This window comes from Ostrinia nubilalis, chromosome 19 (genome assembly GCF_963855985.1).
Source record: "Ostrinia nubilalis chromosome 19, ilOstNubi1.1, whole genome shotgun sequence".
NCBI classification, from domain to species: domain Eukaryota; kingdom Metazoa; phylum Arthropoda; class Insecta; order Lepidoptera; family Crambidae; genus Ostrinia; species Ostrinia nubilalis.
In genome coordinates, this window is record NC_087106.1 from 7,238,600 (window position 1) to 7,266,294 (window position 27,695).

The following is a 27,695-nucleotide window of genomic DNA, read 5'->3' on the forward strand; positions in this document are numbered from 1 at the left end:
CGTTGCAAAATGGCGGCTGTTTGAAATACAAATGGAATGTCGACGCGGGAAAATAGTTTTCGATGTCCATACAACTTGTGAAAGTGCAATTTTACTGATTGGACTATTTATTCTTAACAAGCTTGCTACTGTATTCCGTTTTATTATTTTCTTCTATTTTATGTACATTTTCGCGTACCTATTTGCTTTTGTTTTTAAGTAAATCCCTCTTTTACGTCTTGTGTACAATTACTCATCCCAAGATCTTGAGGCATGATTCATTTTTACCTAAATAAATACTCAATGCATTCTTTATTCACAATACTGCCTCCATTCTTGACCTTAACCTGATTTAAAATGCCATCAGTTCCCCGCACGGCGGCCGCGCGACTCCCGCACGTCAATAAAAACGCAGCGGCATGACAGACGACCGCCCTGTGAAATAGTAATGAGCATTGTGAAAAGAATTGTGTGGATGTGCCAACGACGCGACGTTGGAAGCGAAATTGAAACTTAAGCATAAATTCTAACTTCAGTTGAGTAATTGATTAAACTAAACATACTAATATTAAAACATTCAGGATGTATTTAATTTAAACTAAATTTGATTTCAAATTGATGGAAAAAAATATGAAATAATTTCGTCCAAAATGTGAGATCGAGATGGGATAAAAATTATATTATCCTATTTTAAATGCAATACGGTTATGTAGTAATACTATTTTAAGAGATATATGTATGTCTGATAACATAAAATCTGGACATTAACTTCCTTCCGTATCAAGGGCGTACGGTGATGGTGCACACAGTAAAAGAAGAACGGTCACGCCCCATACAAAAAAAACCCAGACCCGACAGAAACGAGACATACCTAAGTTTTTTTGTCATGTCTTAATTAGTTAAATTGTATATTTTTTATATTCGAAATCTATGTATAACACCAAAATATTACCCTTTGTTTTTGTTCAGGCGTTATACAAAAACTAATACAAAATGCCTATTTATCACCAAAATTGGTAAATGCATGTACCTAAATGTCTATTACAGTTGCTATGGAATGTATCTAGGTGACCTGGAGATACAGCCGGATTATAGGTACAGGGTGGTTATACATATGGAACGATAAGTGATCTCCCTCGATTATTTCTAAACTATACAAGATATCGAAAAACTAGTTACTGATTCTGAAAGTGCTACACGAGCTCTTTCAAATGGTACCAATAATAGGTTACAGATTATGGAATCTGGTAACATTGAATTTTTGGATTTTGTAACTTCTCGTTTCCACCCTGTATAATCCGGCTGTATCTCCAGGTCACCTAGATACATTCCATAGCAGCTGTAATAGACATTTAGGTACATACATTTACCAATTTTGGTGATAAATATGCATTTTGTATTAGTTTTTGTATAACGCCTGAACAAAAACAAAGGGTAATATTTTAGTGTTATACATAGATTTCGAATATAAAAAATATATAATTTAACTAATTAAGACATGACAAAAAAACTGAGGTATGTCTCGTTTCTGTCGGGCCTGGGTCACAGATGACCGTTCTTCTTTACCGGATGTTTTTAACTCCCTACCTCGGCAGTCGACATACGGCATGAATTTAATGCTGAAGGCAATATTTTTCCCCATCATGCCTGGACTGAAAGAAAAAGATCTTGGAAGGATCATGCCGAAAATTTGACATTTTAGAAAATGGGCATATCCTCTCAAATCCTACGTCCGCGACAAGGGGCGAGCAAGACGAATAACCCAGCAGTTACCGTTGTCTCGCGTTAAGGGATTTTTTATTGTTGTCACAAATTGTGTCGGCGGCAACCCTGCTCGTGAATAGTTGATGCGCGATGATGTAGACAGCCCTAGCGACGGGTTTATTGTTGTTGCTGACTTTTCATTGGAATTGAAACCTTATTGCAAAGGAATAAGGGTTCTAATTGTTAGTGTGGTTAACTGTACTTGCTCGCGGTGACTTTATCTGTTTCGTACAAGTTGCTACAAAGTATCTTTTGTGAATGTATTTTAAACTTTTTAGCCAAGTGAGTAAAAAAATGTCGCCTTAACAGCGCTTCAGTCAAACAACATTGTTTTCAAATTTATAAAAATAAAAGAAATCATACAAGTACATTGCACCTAACCAATAAAGGTCAATAATGACGTTGTTAACTATAAACTTTATTACTGTAACTTATTATTTGTCCGATATTGGTGCCGCCGTCCATTTTTTTTTTGTTTTTCGTAATTATACAATTTTTTATTTCAAATTTCCCAAACCCAAACCGACATCAAAGATCATTTTTCCGAATTTCTATCAGCGTTCGATTTCCTAGAAAGCATTCAATTTGAATTTTCATTGCAAAAATTCCCTGACATTGTCTTCAAATGATCAATTTCTTTAAAAACCTTCAAAGGTATCATTTGAAAAGTTGTCATTCCCACAAAGGCGGTGGTTTCTTCCTAATTATATCACAATTAATTTATTCCGAAAGAGAATACCTATTAAAAAACTCATAAAAAGAATCCCTATCAGAAGCAAGGGCAATTATTTTTGCATTTGATGGAGGTTCTAATACGTCAAAGAAAATCGAATAGGGAAGGAAATCAAAGAAGTTTCAAATGTAAAAGAATGAAGTTAGGTTATTGAGTTTTGGAGTTCGGTGGGTGGATGGAAAGGCGAGAAAAGGTGAGTAGATGAATAACAGGTATTCCTGGAAAATTTCTTTCGTAACATTTTTCTGCTGTGTCTCAAAATAAATAAGTAAATATCTTTTAATAAGTTTCAGTGCTTAAACTGCAGTAAAAAAAAAGATTTTCTTTATTAAGGATAACCAACGAATCTTATACCATAATAATACTTACATTCAGTACATCAGTGTAAGAAACACCACTAAAATTAAATTACAAGCTGCCTGATAACATTCAAATGTGAGTGTTTTCGTAGTTTCTTAGACAATTCAATAGCAGTTTTGTCTGAAGTTTTCCATCACCTTAAATCTTTTTAATCTGGGTTACGCAATAATATGTCACAAAATCACTAAAAGTATCTAGTAGCAGTAGTAGTAAACCAGACTAGAGCCCATAATATAGAACAGTCATGGAAAATCTTATCGTGCTTTTCATAACTGATCCTAATAACAATTTGTACGGAACCCTGTCGCCGACTCGCTTACAACCTGTTTATGAGGCCGTCAGGTGGCGCGGGTGCCGACAGCAGCTTTACAAAATTACTTTTTTAAACTTGTCACGTATAGGTATACATACAGGGTGTTTGTTTTTTGATCAGAACTGAAATGTGGATTTAATAAATATTGGCATTTCAATGTTAACTACCAAAAATAGCAATCTGATATTTTTTTTGGATTCATGTTAAGGTTTTAGAAAATTTATAGTCACATAATAAATGAATAATCCCGGTAATATTGAAAGCGTACTTTCAAAATATCATTTAAATTTTTTTGCTATTAAAATTATTTAATCACATTTAACCCTTAAATATAGTTAATGGCTTTCGTTACATTTAAACTTGAATTTTTATACTTATAAATTATTTAAAAATGTAGATTTTTTGGCATTAAATATTAAATAAATAAATGTAGGGACTAATTTAAACATTATAAAACTGCACTATATTTAAAATCGTGTTCTACAAGCTAAAATTTACATGTTCCGCGTGCATACAGAGCGGCCTGTATAATGTCAGCTCAACCCTTGGCATCCATTTTAATGACACCACCCCTGCAGCAGACAACCCTTAAGGGACCCGATTTGCATCCTTCTGTTTACTAAATCTTAAAAGTAACTTTTGTTTATACAATGACCAGGCGTGCGGTGCATAAAGGCAATCGTGTAATGCGAGAAAAAACTAATCTATCTCTACTTCATCTTTTATTATGTATTTATAAACGAGGCAGTTTGGATGGATTGACGTTTCTTAAGCATTAACGTAAAAATACCAGACTAATGAAATTTTACAATGTTCTAGCTTACCTAAGCTACATTCTAGAATAGAATAAAGCGATTTGCTAGGTTAATTTATCGAAATACATGCGGTTGAAGTCACAAATCCTACATTGATTACCTCCTGATAGGCCCTTTCACCCTGTATTACTTAAAAAACTAACAAAACATTCGCTTCAAAAACACATCACTAATGAAAAGAATCGATTGGGTCATCCGAGTCGGAATAATCGGATGATTCGATCTCCAAATCGAGTGGTAGCCGATTGCTCTATTAGTTCCCCTCTCCCCTCATAAGTAACTTACTAGTTAATGTCACTAATGTATTGTTTTAGGGGAGTTTAGTGGACAATAGAGTTCAAATTAGAGTTGAAAAGGCAACACATTTTATACCTAACTTATATTTTTTTTTATATCGCCTTTTTTACACGTTTTTATGCAGCAGACAGAAGTATTTGACCGCAATCACACCTTATGCTAAGTGAAAAGCAATCTAGGGTGCTAAATACTTGCTTAGTAAAAAACTATCCCTCTAGCCTTTTGATAATTTGTTTTTGTATCACCAGCAGACTTACATGATTTGATGTCGGAAACCCTAAAAATATTCTAGAAAAAATAATACTAACGTAATGGTAAAAAAAATTAATCATTTTAAAATCGCACCTTTATTCTTTACATTTACGTTAGTGTTCACATTACACCACGCCACGCTTCAGCAGTACCGAATGAATTACCTACAGTCAACAAAACATACTATACAATTTTATTGCAAAATAGCCCCTATTATTTACTACTTAAGATACCAGTGTTTGCTTGACATGCCGTCTATGATTTATGCTATCGGTATAACAATAGCACAAAAATATCAAGTGACAATATCACTGAACAGGAAAATAAAGCACAACACTATTGAGTGACAGGACGAGTGTTGCACGATCGATACCACTTTTATTTCGGCATCGTATTGGCTTAATACAAACAAGTGTAGTAGTATCAGTAGGTGTGTTACATAAAATAGGTACTGGCTGGGGACAAAAATAAAACCTCGGGTGACAAGAGAAAAAATGAAAAAAAAAAAACACGATAGTTTTGTAAACTTCTATTTTTAAAATTAGTAAGTATTTAAAAAACTTACAGTCAAAAGAACCTGGCTGGTTATCTTTCCAATTTTTTTTTTCTATAAGCAACTTGAAATTAGACCTAAAATGTGATGATTAGATTATCAAAAACTAGAAAAGTGCAAAAATCGGCGTTAGACCTATAATAGAGTACGGTTAAAAATATAGCAATAATAAACCAAACGTTACAATAATAATAAAGAACACAGTGAAAATGAACTGACTCTACTGAACCCATACAACTCTATTGTATTGGAGTTCGCAACGCGGTTTTTGTACAATACAACACACGTTAATTTAAGGTGCGGCATTTTGATATAGTTAGCTAAATTCTGCGAGGGCACGTTAATATTGACAAGGCGAGTGCAATCGAATGTGTTGATTGTCATTTTGACAATACTGAAAAAGGTTTCTCCTGTAGATATTAATTTGTTCGCTGCACAGTCGGAAGTAAAAAAGTGACTTAATAATAATGGTCATTTTCTTATATTTAATGGATTTTGAACTATTAACAAATGGGGAATTATAAAACGAGCGACTAAAAAAAAACTTTGCGACTGATGATGGCATACTGTTTTAATACCTTGAGCGGTATGAATTTGAGTAAGCGAAAAATTTACCAAACTAACGACGAATATTGATCAATAATAAAATCCAGAACGAGCTTACAAAATGTGGGTTTTGATTATTACATTTCAGACATAAAAATACTATCCGGGCGACTAAATTACTAAGTGAGCGACTAGAAATACAGAGAGGGCAACTTTAATATGAAGATACATTAGATTTTTCTAATTGAGGTTTAACTGAACGAACTACAAAAAAGTTAATTCTAAGCAAAGTTTTGTGAGCTGCTTTATTAATGATTTATTGGTTACTGATATTATATTTGAGGTCTCATGTTTTTTATTTTGATACGCTTTATTAATGAAAACTACAGATTGTTACAGCGCGCGAATTCGAATGGGGGCGGGGCGACTGTCCCAAATTTTTAACAAAATATGTATGCAAACACGTTTTGGGTCTAGCAATTCGGCTCAAACTAACAACACCGCCACTGGAAGCAAAACTGATACCTATTGGACAAAAAAGAAAACGAGGCCGGCCCGCTAAGTCCAAGCCAGCACTTATCATACAGTGACGATGAGTAGGTAGAGCTCCTCAATCCTCATAGGTACCAATCAATGAACCTTATTAATAAGATTACTTTTTTTTTGGGTTGACAGAAGCGACTTATTTTTTTTTTTTTTTTGTTGATTCGATTTAAGAAAATACAAATTTATTCATTCATTTTTCGTAATACATTGTTTCATTTGATTACCTACCCTTAAATTTTAATGATTTATTTTTTTCGCTACTAGAATAGTGTTCCGTCAAATATTTATTTCATAAGATCATTTTTTATTTAAATGTGGGCTCATAATACGCTGCTCATAATAGTATTTTTCAAAGTAGTTTTTGCATTCGAACCACTTCATTAAAGTTAAAAATACCGCTCAGTATAAAAAAAGCATTTGCCAAATATTGAAAAAAATGCAGGACCTAACGTTGACACTCAATCAAATATTAGGTCGCTCAAATATTATGAAGCTTCTCATTTTGTATTTTAGGGAACTCAATTTTTTTTTGTAAGTTGCTATTCTTTTGATTTTTCGTCACTCGCACTCAGTCGCTCACTTAGTAATTCTTTAGCCCACATTAATTATTTTTGACACTTACAACATAAATTTACAGTCACTCGTTTAAATACTACCCTTAACAAATTCATACGTTTGTTCAACATTCCAAAAATGCTCTACGTCATGAAATTTAATGATATTTGTTATAATTAGGCACCTAAGTTTTAAGAATATTATTGCACTTTCTTTAATTGTTATAGGACAATTTAATTACCGCACACTTTTTCGTCAAACACACTGCACTGATATTATAAAAGATATCCCAATCAGACGAGTGAAAAATGAAGGTTTCGTTTTTTTGACAAATATCGAAGTTAATGAGTTCCAATTATTTTTTGGACGCAATGCCGAGCCGAGAAAGTAGTTCGGTATAAAGGAAAATTTATAACAACAGCATTGTATGTTAACACGTGTAACGGTCAGCGAAATCTGAACGCGTGTCTCCATCTTGTTTTGTTGTACAGTCAGCGTCAAATAGTTCGTCATACCTAAAGTCTGCAAAGTTAACAACACAACCTTATTGGATATGGATACTGTTTATCTGAAATAAATGATATTATTATTATGTTTGTACGCTTTGGAGCTCACGGGTCAAAAGTGGCCCGGTCCTTTATAAGGCTTGCGTGGGGATACAGATCCAACACGTAGAGGCCGTTTTAAGCGCAAAATAATCGACAAAAGTGAAAGTGGTGCACATGCTGGATCTATCATGGGATGTAGCCAGAGACCATCCCCAGCCTGTGCACAGGAGCTATTGCAGTTATTGGTGAATAGACTAGGGTTATGGATGAAGGATGGATGGACTGGTTACTGGGCTATGGATGGAGACTATTATTATTATTCAAATTGTAACACAAACGTGTTGCGAACTTTTTGGCTTCTTTGGGTGTCACGAACTATTTGATGTTGACTGTACCTTTGGGCGCCATTTTAGCAAAATACAGTCTTACGCGTGATTATGAGTTTTTAAGGTTGTCATTTTTAAGTGTCAGCGAGCTAGTTTTAGTAGATAGGTACCATTATGTCACGGACTTTAGTCTTTTTTTGTCTTTCCTCGACGAAGTTAAAGGTCGTCTTCCCTCCAGTCAGTGCAACGCGAATAACACTTAACAAACAAAGATCCATTTTGTTTGAAGTTTTTTGACCCAATATTATAATAACCAAGACTTTGAATAGTCCTAGCCTGCGTGAAGTACTACTAGGTATTCACTATTTTATTCAAGTGCACCTAAAAACTAAAAGAGCATCTCCAGTATTTACAAACCGAACTCGCTCTTATCAAAGCGGGCATGCTCACAAACAGAATTTACAGAATAGTTGCAAAGAGTGGGGTTACGTCATAACATCTTGGAAGCCGCGGACCGGCGTATTAATAATGCAGGCCCGTACTCAGTACTTTTGGTGCGGGATGTAACAAGGATGTTTAGTTTTGAGATATTAGAGCGATAGTGTTATAGTTTTTGATGCTAATACACTGTACGTAAAGGTTTAAGACACTACTAAATAATAGCGCTCTAATAAATCTAATTAAATAGAAGACAGTTGACAGAAAGAATACTTAGTTGCAAAGAGTGGGGTTGATTTTTATGTTATAACGATTTCCTATAGATACTAGTGCTTAAAAAAACAACAACTTCTTATCGAACACATCCTATACAGATATTTATAGTAATTCAGCACCATAATCGCTTCCTAGGTTATAATATTGGATACAGAATTTTCATGTAAAACATATTCCATTTTTCTTGACTTTTCGTGTAAGGAGAGCTTAATAAAATACTGTTTAAATACTGTAGTGTTACAAACCATGTGTACGCACAGCGTATAAATTAGTTACACGTTTTAACCGAATCAACTTTGCGATTCATATTAGTGCTTAAACTGCATAGAATGTAACTCTACCTTACGTTAAACCGTTTGAGTTCACATAGTACCGTGGCGCGACAAAGTAACTCGCTAGGGCTACATAATCGTTTGTTGATATGTCCTCTGATGCAAGTGCGCTTGTTTTTGTGCTATCCGCCATCGATCTGTTTGTCAGTTTTTACGAACAATGTACAGTCAGCACTATGTTTAAGTGTACAGTTTTGAACTGTATGTCCTAAACTGTATTCTCTGCAAAAGTGTATCTATTATTGATGTTGATTATACTTGTAACGGTTGTGTACGCGTCAACTGTTACATTGTATTGTATTTGTCGTAAAATGCGTATGAATCGGTAAACAATGAGATAAATAATCCGCTTTGAATTGCAGATACAGTGATTGTTAGATAAGTCTTTATTATTATGTATGTATAAAGTATGTACACATTATATTTTTATATGAAATATTTCCTTAGGGTTCATCCTCAGTTCCCAGTTAGATAATCCATTTAACTAAGACCTATCCTTTTTATGGGACTGCATCCAATACAGGGGTCAACATAATAATATCACTGTCATGATAACTAATAGCAATTAAATGTACCTAAGCAAGATTTTATACCATCAAACTACATGTAAATAGACTGAAATCCAAGTAGTGTTATTTGTATCCTTAAATAACACACACACACAAACAGATAAAAGATCCTAAAATTAAACTATTTATCTATTTTTATTAGTTTACTAAACTTTGATTATGCGTTATAGTTTTTTAATCCTAATTTTTATGACCCAAATCGCAACCTCGCTTGTTTTATGCGAAAATTATGCATGTGTTTGAACAAACATAATGCAAGATATTCTCTGCCAATAATGCTAAATATATCTTAGCTTCTCTTGGCACCACAAAAGATAGACTATTAATTATTACAAAACATAGTTAGCATCGCGATTGTGCCATAGATAATTATTTAATACATATAAATTCATTAATTAATAATTCCAAACATCTTAATGCCATATTTTATGACATAATGTATTCACAGGTGATTCGTTTGAGATTCATTAATTTGTTGGTTTTGAATTAAAATTAATTTTAACCAATAGAACTTTGTATATTTTTTTGTATTTTATTAATTAGTATAATATACACTTCAAATTTTATTCTCAAAGTAATAATTTGTATACGATACTATCTTTAAACTTTAATCACTCGAAACATATTTTAAATCCTATACTACAAAAGTTTTTTTTTAATTAAAAGGAATCGCCAATTTATTCATAAATGTGTTGTTCAAAGTTTGTTACTTATTTTTTACAAACGAAAATCATTGCGGAAGACAAAAATGATGACGAAAATACGTATACAATAAGTCCAATTCTACAAACGTATTTCTCATGAAAATAATATAATATCTAAATTGCATTACACATATCCAAGAATATTGCATCACATTTATTATCCATATAAAATCTCCACTTCAAATCATCATAACGGTAGATAAAAATACTGCTTATTATGTTTTGCCCCTTCTAAAAGATCTTCTCAATTAAAGGAACAGTTATACTAAACTGACCATTTTCCTTTGACCTAGCAACCGTTAGCTTCACTACCCCTAGCCGTTGAGAGAAAATGCTTTAAATTACTTCATTATTCTATATTTAATTTTATGCCATTAACTGATCTTCATCCCTTTATAGTATTTCACCACGGTTTGATTTTATGAAATTCATCCTTTTTCCACCCCCTTTATGACTAAACGCAGCCCTTTTGTCAAGAAAAAAACTTTCTCTTCTAAAAGATTCAAAGTTGTTTAAAAACCCGATAACTTAACCATTTTCTCTTGACCCAGCGACCGGAGGGGCGTACTCGACGCGGCGGCTCTGCAAGCGCTGGCTGGCGAGAGCGTGCTGGAGAAAGAGAGGCAGCTGTCCGAGATGATTCTTCAGCTTCAGATGGTGAGAGAGCAGCTATTGGCGCAGCAGGAGCATGCTAAGGTAAGTTTTTATACTTATGTCAAATAAGACGAATTGAATTTTTAATAACTTGAAATATCCAATTATCTAAGGTGGGAATCGAGTCCGGATCCTTCGCTATTTTACTAGGTATAAAGACAGCACATCAGACTATCTATTTTCTTGTATATTGTAACTACACAATATGCTCCAGTAGGTATCTAATTTTATGTGTTAAAATTTTAAAATATTTAAAATTATCACTTCACGGGATTTATTGCAACAATATCTATTTTAACGGTAAATAAAATAACCCATATTTTTATAGTAAAAATGCAACACAGATATAGATCTATATCTGTGAAATGCAACATAATAGTTTAAAATATTAAAAATATTTATTTAACAAAAATAACTTATTCGTATTTTGATCCCAGTAAGCCAGGTCAAAATACTCCATCTTCAGTAGGAAATTTAGTCCACTGCAGGAACACCTTTCTCTCCGTTTTACTTTACTTCGAATCCAAATCCTTTATACACTCCTCAAGCTTGTCAAACATGTGGGGAAGACCTGAGCTTCGCATATTTGTCATTTAGTCGCCTCGAATTACTTACCGGGCACAAAATATAGGGTATGTTATGCAATGTAGAATGTTAGTCAGTCCTGAATTTATTCTCATCTAAGAAACAAATTTAAATGTAGTTAATTGTAAAAATATAAATTCAAATAATTAGAAACAAAATCAAACATTCATAAACTCCAACTAATTACTGTCACCTTTGTTGTCCCTCTCTGTATGCGAGGTCACGCCCCAGTCCAAGGAGCGAGGGCCTGTTCCCTATTAGGCCTCTACCATTCGCTCAACTTAGGCTGGGTTGTACCATCTTACTTTAACTTTGACAAACGTCAAAAATCTGTCAAACTCCATACAAAAAACACCGGTTATGGTTATAGTTACGGTCAAAGTAAGGTCTTACAAGGTGCAACTCAGCCTTATTGTTTAAAACTTAAATGGAGTTGACAGTTTGAGCAATTCGACCTCGGACGTTGACAATGATGCCTGTAAATCTAAAGTTCAACAGAGTACGGCTGTATTTGGATGACAGACTGACCCTGTATCCTGAGATGTATGATACACATTTTGCATGTTTTTGTTTAGTATCTGTGACAGATTTAGATCGTTGGATTGCGTTTTGTTCATGAAACATATACAATTCAGTACGCGCCATCAAGTAACTCAGTTTGTGATCATCATTCCACTACAATTTGTTAGATGGAAGTGTAGTGGAAACTACAAATTGTTCCTCTCTAATTTACAAGAGGCATACGTTTTTGCCAACCTCATAAAAGTAGCAGAAGGCGCTGGATGCAGGCCGCTACTAACTGGACAATATTACAATCTTTGGGGGAGGCATGTTCAGCAGTGGACGTCTTGTGGCTGAAATGATTATGAAACATTTTGTGAGACCTATACCTTTCAAATTACCTATTTACACACGTATTAAGACTAGACCGAAAAAGTCATCATTGCTTTAAAGATAAGCGATTTTCACTTCGGATTAACAAAATCTCGTTTGTTTATTGTAAAACATTACCAAACACAAGATCACAAAGCGGTAGCTCACCAAAACGAGCCTCTTTATTGTGCCTCGACCTTTTTGTCTACCCTTTCTGTAAATTAGATTTGTTCCGGGCCGACTGTACCCGAATGGACTCCGGTTGAGTTCACAAAGCTTTTTGTTCGCAAATCTCATTTGGACTTAAAAGTTTACTTGATTGTAGCGGTCTTAATTATTAATTCAGGTTGTATCAATAAAATGTCGGCGACGAATTTGTTTTTCTGAAAATGGGTGAGGATTTTCTCAGACTAGACGTGTCTAATAAAATGTAATAGACCATAAGTACCTATAAAATATAACGTTTTACAATGTATGTAAGTATGTACACATGAAAGGAAAGAAGGAACATAACCAATAAGTACCTATTGTGAAATGAATAGTAAGTAATTAACCGACTTATAAAAAGAGGAGGTTCTCATTTGTCTCTTTTGTTTTAATCCAATGTTCTCGCCTAAATATGACAATATCTTCACATAACGTAATTATAAATACAGGGTGTAGTATAGGTATATTACGTTACATTTTTGATCTTTGTAGCATTTTAAGGTTGATTTATTTTGATTTTCAAAGAGTTTTAAAATAGCAAAACAAAGTATTCAAAGAGTACAGCAAATAAATTGCAAAGAAGATCTCTCGTCAAATCAATGTTCCCATCGAGCTAGCGCCTACAAAGACTCGTACTAATGAATCGGCGATAAAAACTCTCATCACAATACTTGCCCCCCTCTTGCTGGCTCTAAGTACCCTCGGTTTGTAGTTACATCCGGGTTTGTTTGATAGAAACGTACCTAATACAATGACAAATGTTTATATTTAACTTTGCGTGTTAAGCCGTTGTGTGCTTTAAAGTTGAGTGAGTATATTTCATGTCATTCACAAAATCCTCGTCAGTAATATAAATATTACGTACTGGACATGCAGAGTGCAGACACTACTTATAGTATATTAATGTCTTTCTTTTTCGTTTATATTTCCATAAAAAACATACATTTACATTTAGATGAATACAAAAACCGTGTCAGTTTTGTCCGAATACATTACACTAATGAGCGTGTAACATCGTACAAATAGTTACCTCTGATATTGGATTGAAATAATAATAAATTATTGTTCAACAGACAAATCGGAACTTTTTTATGAGTTTTATTATGTATTTTTCCAGCTTTTTCCAGATTGAAAAAGACTAATTAAAAAGTTCGAATGCAATAGTATCTTTTTTGTTTCTTTTTGTTGATTGGAAGATGGAAATGCAATGACAGCCCTGTATTGTTGCCTGTACAGATTGAAGAGGCCGGTCTATACAGCTCTGCAAATGGGAGCAGCTAATGGCGGCCGCTCGCGTTCGCGCGCTTTTTTCAAATACAGAACGTCCCTTTGTTGACTCCGTTCCGGATTGCGAATAGGCGCGTTCGATACTGGCCGGTTTGTTTTTCTTTTTTCACCGGCTTCCTGTTCTGTTCTTGTGTGCCAGACAGTTTTGTTTTAGTGCGTTCGGAAATCGAACTCTTATTGAAATGCACCAGTCCCGTCGTGTTTTGTTAACAAAAACACACTAGCTTCCATATTTAAAATTCAAAATGATTATGAAAATGTGCAAAGAAGATTTATTGGGTTGTGTACAGGTTAAGCGCACGGTAATGGTCAATTTACCAAGTAAGCAAGCGTAACAATCAGTAACGCGCAATGATTAATTAGTAAATGAATTTGGCACTAAAGTATACAACCATGATTACCGTCTTACCTAAAAATGGTGATTGGTTCAGAAACAATTAAAATAACCATTAATTATTTACGCTTCGACGGGCTTGGCGGCATGAAGAGAAGAATGCTTATCGTCAAATTATTTATTAAAATAAAACATGACGCTAAAGATAATAATAGATAAATTTATTCATGTATTTTGATGATCGTGCTGATATGTACTCATTGAAACGAGTACCTCTTAATTAGTTATTACTGGAAGTTAATTAGCCAATCCATAATAGCTCGTAAGCGCTCCCCATCAACTGAACAAGCACTCATTCGGATTAAACATTCGCAACGCGGCCCGATAACTGTATAAAGCATTGTAGCCCTCCCCCAGACAGCGGAAATATGAAAATGAAACGTCCAAACGGAAAAACGCATCAAACGCCCGCGCCCGTCAGCGGACGGACAAAAAATGAACACAAAACATGCGCTTAATTCGCAAAAAGCCCGTTTGATGTCGCTAATTGACAATCAGCCGGGGACGCGTCTCATTGGTTCGCTTCCTCGTTCCGTTTTTAAAAATTAAAAACAAATAAATTATCCAGTGGCCATCTTTGTTAGATGCGTTCTCTAATGCGATCCATTTTTAAATACCTTTAAAGAAAGCGCACTTTTCTCATCGGGTAATTAATTACGTTACTTCCAGCTTTACTGTTGTTGAAATGTTGAAAACATACAGATAACAGACATCTTTTAATATTGAATTTTCAATTATTCATTGAGAGAATTCCTTTAAACTTCATTGATGAAAACGTAACCAGTGGAAGGTACATAAGTAGGTTCAGTTTTTAACAGATTGCGTTTTAAAGTATTAACCTATGCCAGGTAGAGGTAATATTGATTGTTAATAATTAGAGTTCATATTAATCGAGTTTGTAATGTCAGAACTTTTGAAAAAACAATAGATTCGTATTGAAGTAAACGGTTCTTCTAATAAAAATAAAAGACGAGTATGTTTGCCTTCACAATAAACTTAAATAACATCAGAAAACACGTTTCTTCATTATAGCGCATCACGCTAAAGCAGTTCTTTAAAAGGTGTCTGTCATTTCCACTAAATCGCCCGACCGCAAAAAGTGCGTGTCGTATCAACGAGTCGCTTAAAAAAGACCTAAATTAAAAATATATGCTGTTATGACATCCAGGGGTGAGTTATGTCAGACCAATTAGTTAGTGAAAGAAAACTAAAGGACCGACGGTCACGGTGACAACCTTTTTGATTTAAATTAAAAATATAAACTGCACATGGCAACCCCGCCGCGCCGCCTCTGTTTCTCGATTAAGTTACCGCGATTTAAACTGTGGAATGTGTTCGTTTACGATGATTTACGATTTAAAAGTTACTGGCACGTTGACAAAAGAGGAAAAAGGATTTTAAAAAGTAATGCACTACGCCAAATTACGTTAATGCATTTCCCTAACACAGGATGCCACTTAACACTTGAAATATGACGAATGATCGTTCCGTTTGATATGACGCGTCCAAATCACGCCCATTTTAATCGTCCAAAGAGTTTTCTGCACGCATCGTTAACTTTATACCTACACTGTACCATTGTTTTCCCAATGATAACGGGCGAATCGAATTATTGGCTACGTTGAGCCGTATCATCGTGCACGCGAATCTAAGCTTAATTTGTTGTGGAATTAGAGCGAAACTGGCGTGCTGGTTGGGACTAGGGCAGTACAAATTCTAGTGGTAGGGATAACAATTGTCTATTGTGACGCCTATCTCTTTTGCGCGGCGTCTTTGTCGGAGCGGGAGGGGAGGTGGTGCCGTCTCGCTCTGGCACAATGCTCGGTGGAAACAGGCCCGCCTTTGTGGCGGGATTTTCTTCTATTCGCTGACAGAGCTGCGATTGTCGATTGTTCTCTGCGCATGTGCGATGCGTCATGGACTAATATAAAATACACTCGATCTAATTACAAACTGTGGGTGTAATTGACGTGAGACATGTTTTAATTGTTAAGATTTATAAATAGCACTATCTTTTAGAGTTACCTCTTACAATTTATCAAACGGAAAACGGTTTTATCCGTGTATTTAGATTCTACAAATAGCGACTCTATATTATGTATTTAGATTCGTATTTTGGGTTACGTTATGGTTTAATTGATCAGAGTTAATTAAGTAGATACTTATTTCTCGGCGTAAGCACGTAGTTGGTGTAATTTTTGTGATGTGAGACATGTTTTAAAAGAAGCTATACATATACTAGAGTTAAACCACAGTATGCTAAACTAACTCTTACTTAATCAAATGGAAAACTGTTGTATGTGTATTACTCTAACGTACAGCGTCTCTACATTTAGATTCTTATTTTGGGTTCTTCTAAAGCTTAATTGAACAAACAGAGATAATAAAACACAATCATATTTTTCCTTTTTACCCGACTGCGCTAACGAGAGTTATGTTTTCAACTTCACACCTACATTTACTTCGATAGACGTGTGCACAGCCTAAGAATGTCAAGAAAACTCTCCTACATATGGAAAACGAGACCGATGCAAAATTAAAATGCCGTTAGCTTTTCAAGCCGGTCCGCCGACATGGCTGCGTCAAATTTTGCAACACATTCTTCCATTTATGAGCTAGGGCTGGGCGCAATTACATCGATATCGACGATGATAAATCGGAATATTATTACGGCAGATAAGTCGACCGGTTAAACCAACAGTTTCAAATCGACTGATTCGATATAACAAAGTTGCTAATAAAGGAAATTGCATTCGTTATGTATTAAGGCTTATTTAGTGCAATATGATATTAGAAATGATTTAATGACAAGATGTCAGTCAATTAAGGCCATTTTATCTAAAAATAGACGAAGTTGTAATAAAGTGTTTTATCATCGTTTCTATTTCGTATAGTAATATTAGTAAATATTAAACTGGACACCTTAAAATCTAATAACCTCTTCAACACCAAATCCCATATTCGTAAACATAAAAAAGCCTAAAAAGCAGGGGACATAAACAGTGTTAATACACAAAGATATAAAAGTTAAGTGGCTCATATAAATACGGCGGTTGATTGCTAGTCATAGATTAATGTACCATTAATGCATGTCGCTACTGCGACAAAGGTGAAATCGTGCGCTGGGGCAGATTACCCGCTGCCTACCGTTAGGGATCGGACCTGGCTATGTACACTGGCGAAGCGGGGGCGACCGCTTTCTTGACCATAAAAAGTAGATATTTAAGTACAGTAGAATCCCGATTATCCGGATCAATTAAAACCAGGGGTGTTCCGGATAATCGAAAATCCGGATAATCGATTTCAAAGTAAAATCAAACAATAATTAACTTTTTACAATAGAAAGGGTTTTCAAAACATCATTTAGAGTCTAAAAATCTAAATTTTAGACCATTGGATTAATCCACTTCTTTTAAAAATGAACTAAACGACGTCCGTACCGTGTTACGGTGGCGGCGCCTTCCGTTTTTATGGGTCCAGACCTCAAATCGGTAATTACAAATCGTGAAGAATGAGTCCGGATAATCGGATATCCGGATAATCGAAGTCCGGATAATCGAGATTCTACTGTATGTCTATAATTTGACTTAACGAAAAACGCTAAAAGTCTTTTAAGGCTGGGTTATACAATCTTACTTTAATTGTTACAAACGTCAAAAATCTGTCAAACTCCATACAAAAAGCATCGGTTATCGTTATAGTTACGGTCAAAGTTAGGTGGTGTAACTCAACTTTACAATCGTCAATGATACTCATTGACAAAAAAGTTGAAAACATTCTTCGACAAAAAAGTTTTTCTGTGGACTCTATGATTAGAATGAGGTGTTAATTAGGGTATGATAAAGTCCGTTGTCTAACGGTAGGAGAGTTTGAAAGATACGTTACTTATGATATTATAGTGTATGAAAAGGATAACATATTTCGATAAAATGTCAAGAAAATAGTATTTATGCAAAAGGATCGATACTATCTATACTAATACATATTATAAATGCGAAAGTAACTCTGTCTGTCTGTCTCGTTTTCACGCCTAAACCACTGAACCGATTTTGATGAAATTTGGCATAGAGATAGTTTGAGTCCCGGGAAAACACATAGGATAGTTTTTATCCCGGTTTTTGAAACAGGGACGCGCGCGATAAAGTTTTTCTGTGACAGACAAAATTCCACGCGGGCGAGGCCGCGGGCGGAAAGCTAGTAGTAGGTATATAAATAACAAAAATACAAATCAAAAACGCTTGTAAATTAATAATTTGAGCATTTCACTCACTCTTATGTCCCGCTACCTCTTATTCGTGTATCCGAACGCTTAGATAGCGGCCGCTATATCCCGATGCAACGTTAATGCGTTACTAATATATTGTAACAACTGATATGCAAATGAAAAGTTCAGTTGTACCAGCTAAAAGTATTACAAATAACAATGAAGTAAACCTTTACAGAATGAGTAACCCTCCTTCTTGAGCAGTCGGGTAAAACACAGAAAAATTAAACGTCTTCACAATAGACAGCTAATTTAAAAAAATACTGTCAAATTGATAAGTTCCTCCTTTTTGCAGTCGGTTAAAACAAAAATAATTTTACATAAACTTGTAGTTAACATGTCAACATGAATTATACAAAATGCTGTTCGCAAATCGATAAATCTTGCGCACAATCGAGCTATTCTCGATTAGCCCGTGACAGCACTATCAGTCAAGCGTGACGTGCAGCCTCCATTATTTGTTCCAATACGAAACTCCATACATCACTTGCAGGGTTTAAGGGTGTTAGCACACGGACGATTTTTGGACTTTCTTGACCTCGCAACGGGCTATTTCAACTTCAGTGGCTTTCATTTTATTAAGTTCTATAATACCTAATCCAGAATAATTAAGCTTGCACATCGTCATAGAATAAATACAATTATTTCGTGATTATTAAAATTTGTCAATTGTAGACTCTATGATGTTCGTAACTAAAATTATTTACATTTTCGTAGTCTCATCAGAACTTGAAAGAACAACAACAACATGAGAAAGTCTTATTAAGAAAACTCCTAAGTGCAAAAGGCATAATAATTGTTTTCATAAAGTATAACTACAATACTCACGAAACATTCAATCATATAACTCAGACGACAATCCGCCTAGAAATCCTATTAGAAAATGCAGATTTTCAGTCACATCCTCAATCTCAATCTAAATAATATTATATTATGTGACTGAAAATCTGCATAATAATTGATATTATGTGACTGAAAATCTGCAAAGACGGTGTAAGTAATTGTTTTCGACATTTTACGAGTATAACACCATTCAAAATCAAATCCGTATAAGAGTCTTGGTTATACTTTCAGTCTGCATACATACCTACATATTTTGTCGCAACTCGCAATGCACTTGTTCTCGTGTGTCGAGGCCCTTAGTAGGAAACCTACATGTTAAGCACAAATTAAAAGCCGCGGTCTTAACTAGAATTTTAATAGCTTCTAGTTGCTAAACACTGTGAGCTGGTTGTAATGTGGTGTCAACTCAGAAAGTAGTGGATTTTAGTTACGTATAAAATACTATTTGGACTACTGTTAGTTTGTAAGAGAGGTAGGTATCTGTTTTTGTATACGAATCGTAATGTTATTAATTTCACTATCAATTAAATAGGTTAAATACACTGCTGTACTGCATTACTACTAGGTATTCGTTTTAGAACTTTGCTATGCCGACAAGGAGCTAAAAGACGATTCATCTACTGTTTGTTTCAACCCGGTATTGCAGTGATTCCAAAATCCAATTGATCGATAAAGTAAGGTTGCCACTATTGGACCACTTAACTTTATAATGACATAACAGCGGAATTGTGATAGATAGGAGCAACATGATTCAACATTTTAATAAGCCTTATACATAAGAACTTGCATGTGTCATTTGTGATTTTTAGCATTAACCATAAACAGAGAAAATGGAAAAAAACTGTTTTGCCATGGTTGCTTTCTTTGGACCACTGTTTCTTTAATTGGACCAGTGAGTTGCTATCATTGGACTTAGGAAGTTTTGTGCAGTGGTCCATTCAACGGTACCATGAGAATTCAAACAAATAAAAGACAATAATATAATAATCAATTTTATTATTCTACAATTAGTCAACGCTTTATAAAATAAAATGTAACAGTGTCATTAATCAGTCTCCAATTTGAAATGTTTATAATGTTATCAATTGCAACTAAAGTCTGGTCGCCGAGCTCGTAGAATTTTGTCCAATGACCCCAAGCTATCTATCCTTATTGCTCGCGCGTAATTATATTGCTGTCTCGACTGTGCGACGGGCGGCAGCAGTGAGTGTGCGAGCGCGAAAAAATTCTACGTGCTCGGCGACCAGACAATAACTTTTTCTCTAAGTCAGGAGTAAGGTCACCTGTCGAACCAATTATTTGTTTTGCATCTTTTGCTCTTAAATTTTTGTCGTCCAGCCTTCTTTTTAGCGTCGCTTTTGGTACACCATATATCCTACTTGCCTCATTCAGTCCAACTTCTTGTTTACTTAAAGCTTGTAGTGCCAATGTCATGCTTTCTTCGTTCCACGCATAGTATTCCCCTCGTTCTGCCATGCTAAAATAAAAATAAAAACATTTAAATTTCTATTTTAAAAGTTGCTATGATTGGACCGGTCCAATTAAAGAGAAACTTACTGGTCCATTGATGGCAATTCATAGCACAAAGACAAAAAGGTTAATACATAAAAATCTGTGAAATATTGCAAAAAAACAGTTTACAAATCTACTTGAACATTTAAATTAGGCATGCGATTCACAATATATAACATTAAAAACATTTAATAAACTGTACTTACCTGGTAAACTGTGTCACGAGAAAATTACATCGGGAGCGCGCAAAACACTGCAGCAAACGCCCTTCCCCAACGGAGCTCACGGCGACACTGGTGGGAGCGGTGGTTGGTACTAGCTCAAATAGCTAACGTTTCGTGCAAACGGTTGATTTTTAAAGTACTTAGGTTCCGAGAAATCAGAGCGGTCCAAAGAAAGAGCCGGTCCATTGATCGCAACCTTACCCTACTGTGTAATAGAAACCGTGTCTCTACTCTCGAAATTTGCGGTATCTACGGTACTATCGAAAGATATTTTTTAGAGTGGAGACCAGTTTTCAATAGGTATTTTAATAATTTGCATTTATTTGTCATCTTAATTAGTGAATTCAAAAATACTTTATTTTAAGTTGACTCTTATTACTTATGTTAGCTTAGTCAAGTTATTAGAATGTAGTTGCATACCAGAGTTACTTTATCGCTATCAGCTTAATACCATTTTCCCTTATTTGAGAGTAAGAATTTTCATAATTTAATTAAAACAAGTTTCAAATGCTTTCAAATATAAAAAGCATATCAGATTGTTTTATTATAATTTGCTTGACTCAAGGAATTCTTATTAAAGTTTGTTTAAAAGGTGTAATTAGTAAGTATTATGTCCTTCGGAATAAAATTAAGTACTTTAGCATTTTAATAAGTCTAATAAGTCATATAAAACATACGATTAAACTTAGACGAACAGATAATGTATGAATATTGCAAATTGTTCTTTTTTGAGTTGCTTTTTGAAAGAAAAACCGTTTATTACGTCTTGTAGTAGATTAAAAAAGATGATAGTTTTTGTTTGTCCAATGTCCATTTCAATTACAATTTGCAATTACTGATGCTTAGGTATTGGTAAAAAATATTCATGTTAGTGTCATTATAAACAACGTATTTAGCTTACTGCATTTATTGTAATTAGATACCTACTTATGCAGATAGCCTATTTTTAACATTATCTTCATGTAAAAGTCTACAGTGTCTTATACAAGGTCTTATTCAGGAGCAATGGAAAACCTATGGTGTGAGTTTTTTATTTTTGTCACTTCACCAACAAACAATCATAATCTACAATTTTGGATTCACTTACTTATTTGATCCTGAAATTCAGCTTGATCTTTTTTCTTAACCCAGTCACATTTTTTATGAATTACAGTCCAGCCAGGCTAGGATGCCCGCTGTGATAAAATCTTATCGATGATTTTAGACGTCAATTTATGGGCTTATCCCGCAACATCGATAAAATGGCGCGATAAAATCGCGGCGCGCATTCTAGGCCTCTATGATTGAATAGAATTCAACAGCTACGGCTTTACTTTTAAAAAAGATCACACGCATGTAAAGTAGAGATGAAACGGATATCCGGTAACTATCCGGTAGGCCGGATATCCGGCCTAAATTTACTATCCGGCCGGATACCGGATAGTATCTCACTATCCGGCCGGATACCGGATATTAAAAAACTACGACAATTTCCTACTAATAAAATGAAATACATTAATCTTTGAGGTAAATATCAATCGTCGTTTCAGCCAAATGACGTCCACTGCTGGACAAAGGCCTCCCCCAAGGTTTTCCACAATGAACGGTCCTGCGCTGCCCGCATCCAGGCTCTTCCCGCGACCCTTACCAGATCGTCGGTCCACCTAGTAGGAGGCCTGCCCACGCTACGTTTTCCAGCCCGTGGTCGCCACTCGAGAACTTTCCTGCCCCAACGGCCATCGTCTCTACGAGCTATGTGCCCCGCCCACTGCCACTTGATTTTAGCAATTCTGCGAGCTATGTCGGTTACTTTGGTTCTCCTACGGATCTCCTCATTTCTGATTCGATCACGCAGGGAAACTCCGAGCATAGCCCGCTCCATCGCCCTTTGGGTGACCTTGAGCCTTCTTATGAGGCCCATAGTAAGCGACCACGTTTCGGATCCATATGTCAACACTGGCAACACACACTGCTCGAAGACTTTCGTCTTGAGACACTGCGGTATTTCGGACATGAGTATATGGCGAAGCTTCCCGAACGCTGCCCATCCGAGTTGGATTCGACGATTGACCTCTTTCTCGAAGTTGGACCTACCTAACTGGACTGTTTGTCCCAGGTATACATAATTGTCGACAACTTCGAGTGTAGAGTCTCCAACCTTCAGAGGAGTGGGTGCAACACGGACATTAGACATGATTTTTGTCTTGTCCATGTTCATTCTGAGGCCCACTTGTTGAGAGGCTCTACTGAGGCCATCGAGCATTGTGCCTAGATCCTCCAAGGTCTCAGCCATGACTACGATATCGTCCGCGAATCGAAGGTGGGTGATGTACTCGCCGTTGATATTTATGCCAAATCCGTTCCAGTCCAGAAGCTTGAAGACATCTTCCAGGGCGGTGGTAAACAGTTTTGGAGATATGACGTCTCCCTGTCTTACCCCTCGCTGCAACTGGATAGGTTTCGAATCCCGATCCTGAAGGCGGACCGACATTGTGGCGTTTTTGTACAAACCCCTCAACACTTCGATATATCGATAGTCAATTTGGCACCTTTGGAGAGACTGTAGCACTGCCCAGGTCTCGACCGAATCGAAGGCTTTCTCATAATCCACAAACGCCAGGCAAAGTGGTTGATTATACTCCTCGGTCTTCTGTATAATCTGCCTTAGCGTATGTATGTGGTCTATGGTACTAAAGCCTTTTCGGAAACCGGCTTGTTCGGGAGGCTGGAAGTCGTCGAGCCTGCGAGCGAGACGATTCGTAATGACTCTTGAAAACAGCTTGTAGACATGGCTCAGAAGTGAGATGGGTCTATAATTCTTCAATAAGGTTTTGTCACCTTTTTTGAAGAAGAGTACCACCACACTTCTGTGCCATGTCGTAGGCGTTTTTCCTTCGAGGGTGACGGAATTGAACAGCTTCTGAAGAGCCCTCAGTACCGGCGTTCCGCCTGCCTTCAAAAGCTCAGCCGTGATTCCATCATCACCCGGTGCCTTGTTGTTCTTCAGCTGTTTGAGAGCCATTCTAATCTCGTACAGACTGACGTCCGGGATATCTTCGGTATAGTGTCGGGTCAGTCTAGCTCTTGGGTCTTCGGCTAGATTTGTGACAGGTGCACGTACACTCGTGTATAATTGTCCGTAGAACTTCTCGACCTCTTCCAATATCTCCGGCCCCGACGAAATGGCTCTGCCATCCTCTGTCTTCAGCTTGGTCAGTTGACTTTGGCCAACAGACAGATCTCTTGCGAACACTTTAGAGCCCTTGTTTCGCTCAATCGCCTCTTTAATACGGTCTGTATTAAATTGGCGTAGGTCGCGAGTCAAAGACTTGGAGATCTGTCTGTTAAGGCGCCGATACTGAGCAGCATCTTCAGAGGACTGCAGAACCAAGTTCCGTCTCTCTTCCATGAGTTGATTGGTGAGGTCAGAGATCTTTTTGGTTCCTTTTGAACGACGGGTTTTAAAGAACTTAGACCCAGTCGTTTGGACAATTTCCACGAACCTGTCATTGTATTTGTCCACATTTTCGCAGTCTCCTAGGCATTCGAAACGATTTTGCAACTCGAGCTGAAAGCTTTCGGGGTTTTGGAGTTGGATGGGCGCTGGGCGGAGCGTAGACTTCATCAGTCGACATCTCTCGAGCTTGGGTCTGATATTCAATGTGCCTCTTACCATTCGGTGATCGCTTCCTGTTTTGACCGAATTGATCACAGAGACATCATTGAATATATGCTTCTTCGTCGACAAGATGAAGTCTATCTCATTTTTTGTAGCGCCATTGGGATGCAGCCATGTCCACTTTCGCTGTTTTGGCTTTCTGAAGAAGGAGTTCATCATAAAGAGGCCCTCCCTCTCCATAAAGCCAGCCAGCAGTTGGCCACGTGCGTTCCTCTCTCCGTACCCAAATTGCCCCACTTTCGGCTCATTATCGCTTCGTTTACCTAGCTTCGCGTTGAAGTCCCCCATCACAACGGTAAAATGGGACCGGGAGCCATGTATGGCTCTGGAAATATCCTCATACATGGTCTCCACTTCGTCGTCGGGGTGTTCCGTGGTCGGTGCGTATACCTGTATGACCTTCAGCGAATACCGTTTGGTGATTCTGAGTATCAGGTACACTACCCTCGCCGAAACACTCTCGATCTGGACCACGTTGTTGACAAGGGACTTGTGGACGATAAACCCGACACCACCCTGGGACTGCTGGTCGCCCTCCCGGAAATAGAGCAGGTTTCCGGATTTAAGAATTATGGTGTCCTCCCCCTCTCTTCGGACTTCACATAATCCTACGATATCCCACCGTAACCTGCTCAACTCTTCCTCGAGTTCCATTAGCTTCACGTCTGTACGCAGTGTGCGAGCGTTATAGGTTGCCAGGGCCAGAGGTCGTCGGTGTTGGTAGCCTGGCATCCCCCGGGGATTCTTCGCACCCCTTGCCCCACCGTTACCGTGACCGCTACCGTGGTCCGGGATAGTGGGGCCGCCGGGGACTAGGGGCCGTTTTTTTGTTTTTACCACCATTTGGAGGGTTTTGCCCTAATCGCCACGCTTGGCAGGCGGGTTGGCGATCGCAGTTTTTTTGCTTGGTTTCGCACGCAGACGCTGCTGCCCGTCCGGTGCTACAGGAGTTTGTCGCCTCTTACGACACGCCTCCTGTTGGCGGTGGGGAAAAGTATTCTTTTACGGCCGTCCCCACACAGCACGTCCCCAAATATCAATAAAATGGCTCATAATAATGACGGCTTTTATTTAAAGTTGAAAAAATTACAAAAAAGACATATTAAGGCCTTTCAAAAGTAATTTCTTTTTCTGGGCTATTCACTTTAATAACGAATACATAAATAGTAAATATCTGTTAATGTCGAAATATTGTCAAATAAAATAGGCGATTTTTTTTTCACTGATGGTCTGATGACATGATGCAACTAATTAAATTTTAGCTATTCAATCACACATTCACGATTGCAACCGAGATTGAATTGATCTGCCCCCTAGACAAGTGGCAAAATCTGACATTCTATTCGGACGGATTCTATTTTTGAAAAGTGTAACTAGTCTAGTCTACTAATAGACCCACTAATCGCGTTCGTAGCACCTGTGCGGCGCTATACTCGTCACGACATGCAACGAGACAATGGGCCAACTATCCGGCCGCCGGATATCCGGCTATCCGGCCTAGCAGCTGGCCGGATATCCGGTATCCGGTATCCGGCCAAACAACTATCCGTTTCATCTCTAATGTAAAGTCACGGGCACAGCTAACTACTCGCAAAACTTCCCACATAACCATCTCAGCAAACTCAGTGGCCAAAAGAAACGAAAAACAAACATTAATATGTTTTAAATTCGCATCCATTACAGAGACATTTCAAATGAATAATATGGAGACGTTTTAGTGTACTCTGTGGACTTCAGTGGCCGTACTATAAAAAGTTTTACTTCATAAAGGAAGCCTTTAAGAAATAATTTCTGCCCCTTCCATAGGAGGGTGGGTGTCCATAATTAAATAGTGCACGGTTAGTTACCCAAGAAGTCCGGAGTTTTTGAAATTGTGTCAACGTTCAAGTTTAGCTGTTTGTCTTAATTCTGTTTGGGTACTAATTAATAAAGGAGTACGTCGAAAGTTAGGCGACGGAGTTTGTTTGAATTGAAAGTAAAGAGTGAGATAAAAAGATGGGGATAGTATTATTGATTTTTAGTATTTTAGCAAGAATAAGATTAAGCAAAAGCTATCCTAACTCATCAGTATTTGGCCATTTAAGGTAGAAAAATATTGTCAGTCAGTTTTAGTCTCGTGAGAAATATTGTAGTATTTGATCAGTAAAATCAATAGATATTTGCGGTAAAGAAATTTTCCATGACCCAGCCAGTATAATCAAACAACCCAACCGTTTTTTACTATTCAAAATTCACCGAATCCGGATAAAACGTTATCTCCGAATACCGTTATTTAAGATCCCAAATATAAACCGACCCTTTTACGTGAAGGGCCGCAACAAATAACTGAAAAGTAAATTAACCTTTCTCGAATACGAAACTCATTTACCGATACAAAACAAGACCGTACGAATAGAGTTGGCCGAATCGGGAAATGTTGAAAAGCCCTGAAACCGGTATGCCGGTACGGAATCAACGCTGAAGCCGGCTTTTGTCAGCGCCATTGAGGCGAGTGTACACAAATGCTTTTCTTGGGCTTTCACGGTTTTCTATGGAGGCAATAAAGGTTCCCACGGACACAATGCGGGGGAAGGCAAGGAGAATGATGAAAACTTGGAATGTGGGCCGCGCTCCCGAGGCGGCTAGTGCGGCGCTGTGCTGTCGAGGATATCGATAGCTAATTGTAAAATTCTAGTTAACACTCGCACATCCCTTGTCTACATAGCGCGCTTAATAATGTGTCCGTACGCCACGGTGGCTGACGGTCGAATGCCCACACCACTGATTTAGTTACATTTTTTGGAGTATTATGAAATGTGTGTTTCGTATCTTATTGCGCCTGGAATTTAGTGGATTCCCACTTTGATCAGTGAAGAACTTAGCAGTATTTTGTTAAGCCCAAATTATGTCCTAATTACAAGAACATTAAGGATATTACAAAACCGCTGACTTGATTGATCTCTTTGCAAAAGTTAAATGACTCTGAATAATGTAACAACTTTCTCTTATTTTATTACTAAGTGAGTAAGTTTTGTCCGATCTGAATTAATACATTTTTGACTTCCTTTATTTACTAAGTTAAGGAACATTTTTTCGTTTTGTATTATTTTGCTTTTGTATATTTTTCGACAGCACCAATATCATCGATATTTCATCTCCCGCACCCCTACTCGGGGGTTATTCCCGTCACTTTCCAATTATTTTTGCGGGCTTTCTCCGCTACAGTCCGCATTGAGCGGAACAGAATACCGCCGGGTTTTAAGGAATTACCCGCTTTGTCCGCGAGTAAATGAGAGAACCGCTTAGTTT

The 27,695-nt window shown here is 36.9% G+C and overlaps 1 protein-coding gene across 1 annotated transcript in view; it reads left to right on the plus strand.

Annotated features, from left to right (window-relative positions):
- LOC135080945 (transcription factor Sox-5-like) overlaps nucleotides 1–27,695 on the plus strand; it is a 344,811-nt gene that overhangs the window by 262,575 nt on the left and 54,541 nt on the right. Inside the window, exon 4 of the mRNA XM_063975666.1 lies at nucleotides 10,458–10,602. Coding sequence (XP_063831736.1) covers nucleotides 10,458–10,602 — 145 coding nt within the window. The remainder of the gene's footprint in view (nucleotides 1–10,457; nucleotides 10,603–27,695) is intronic.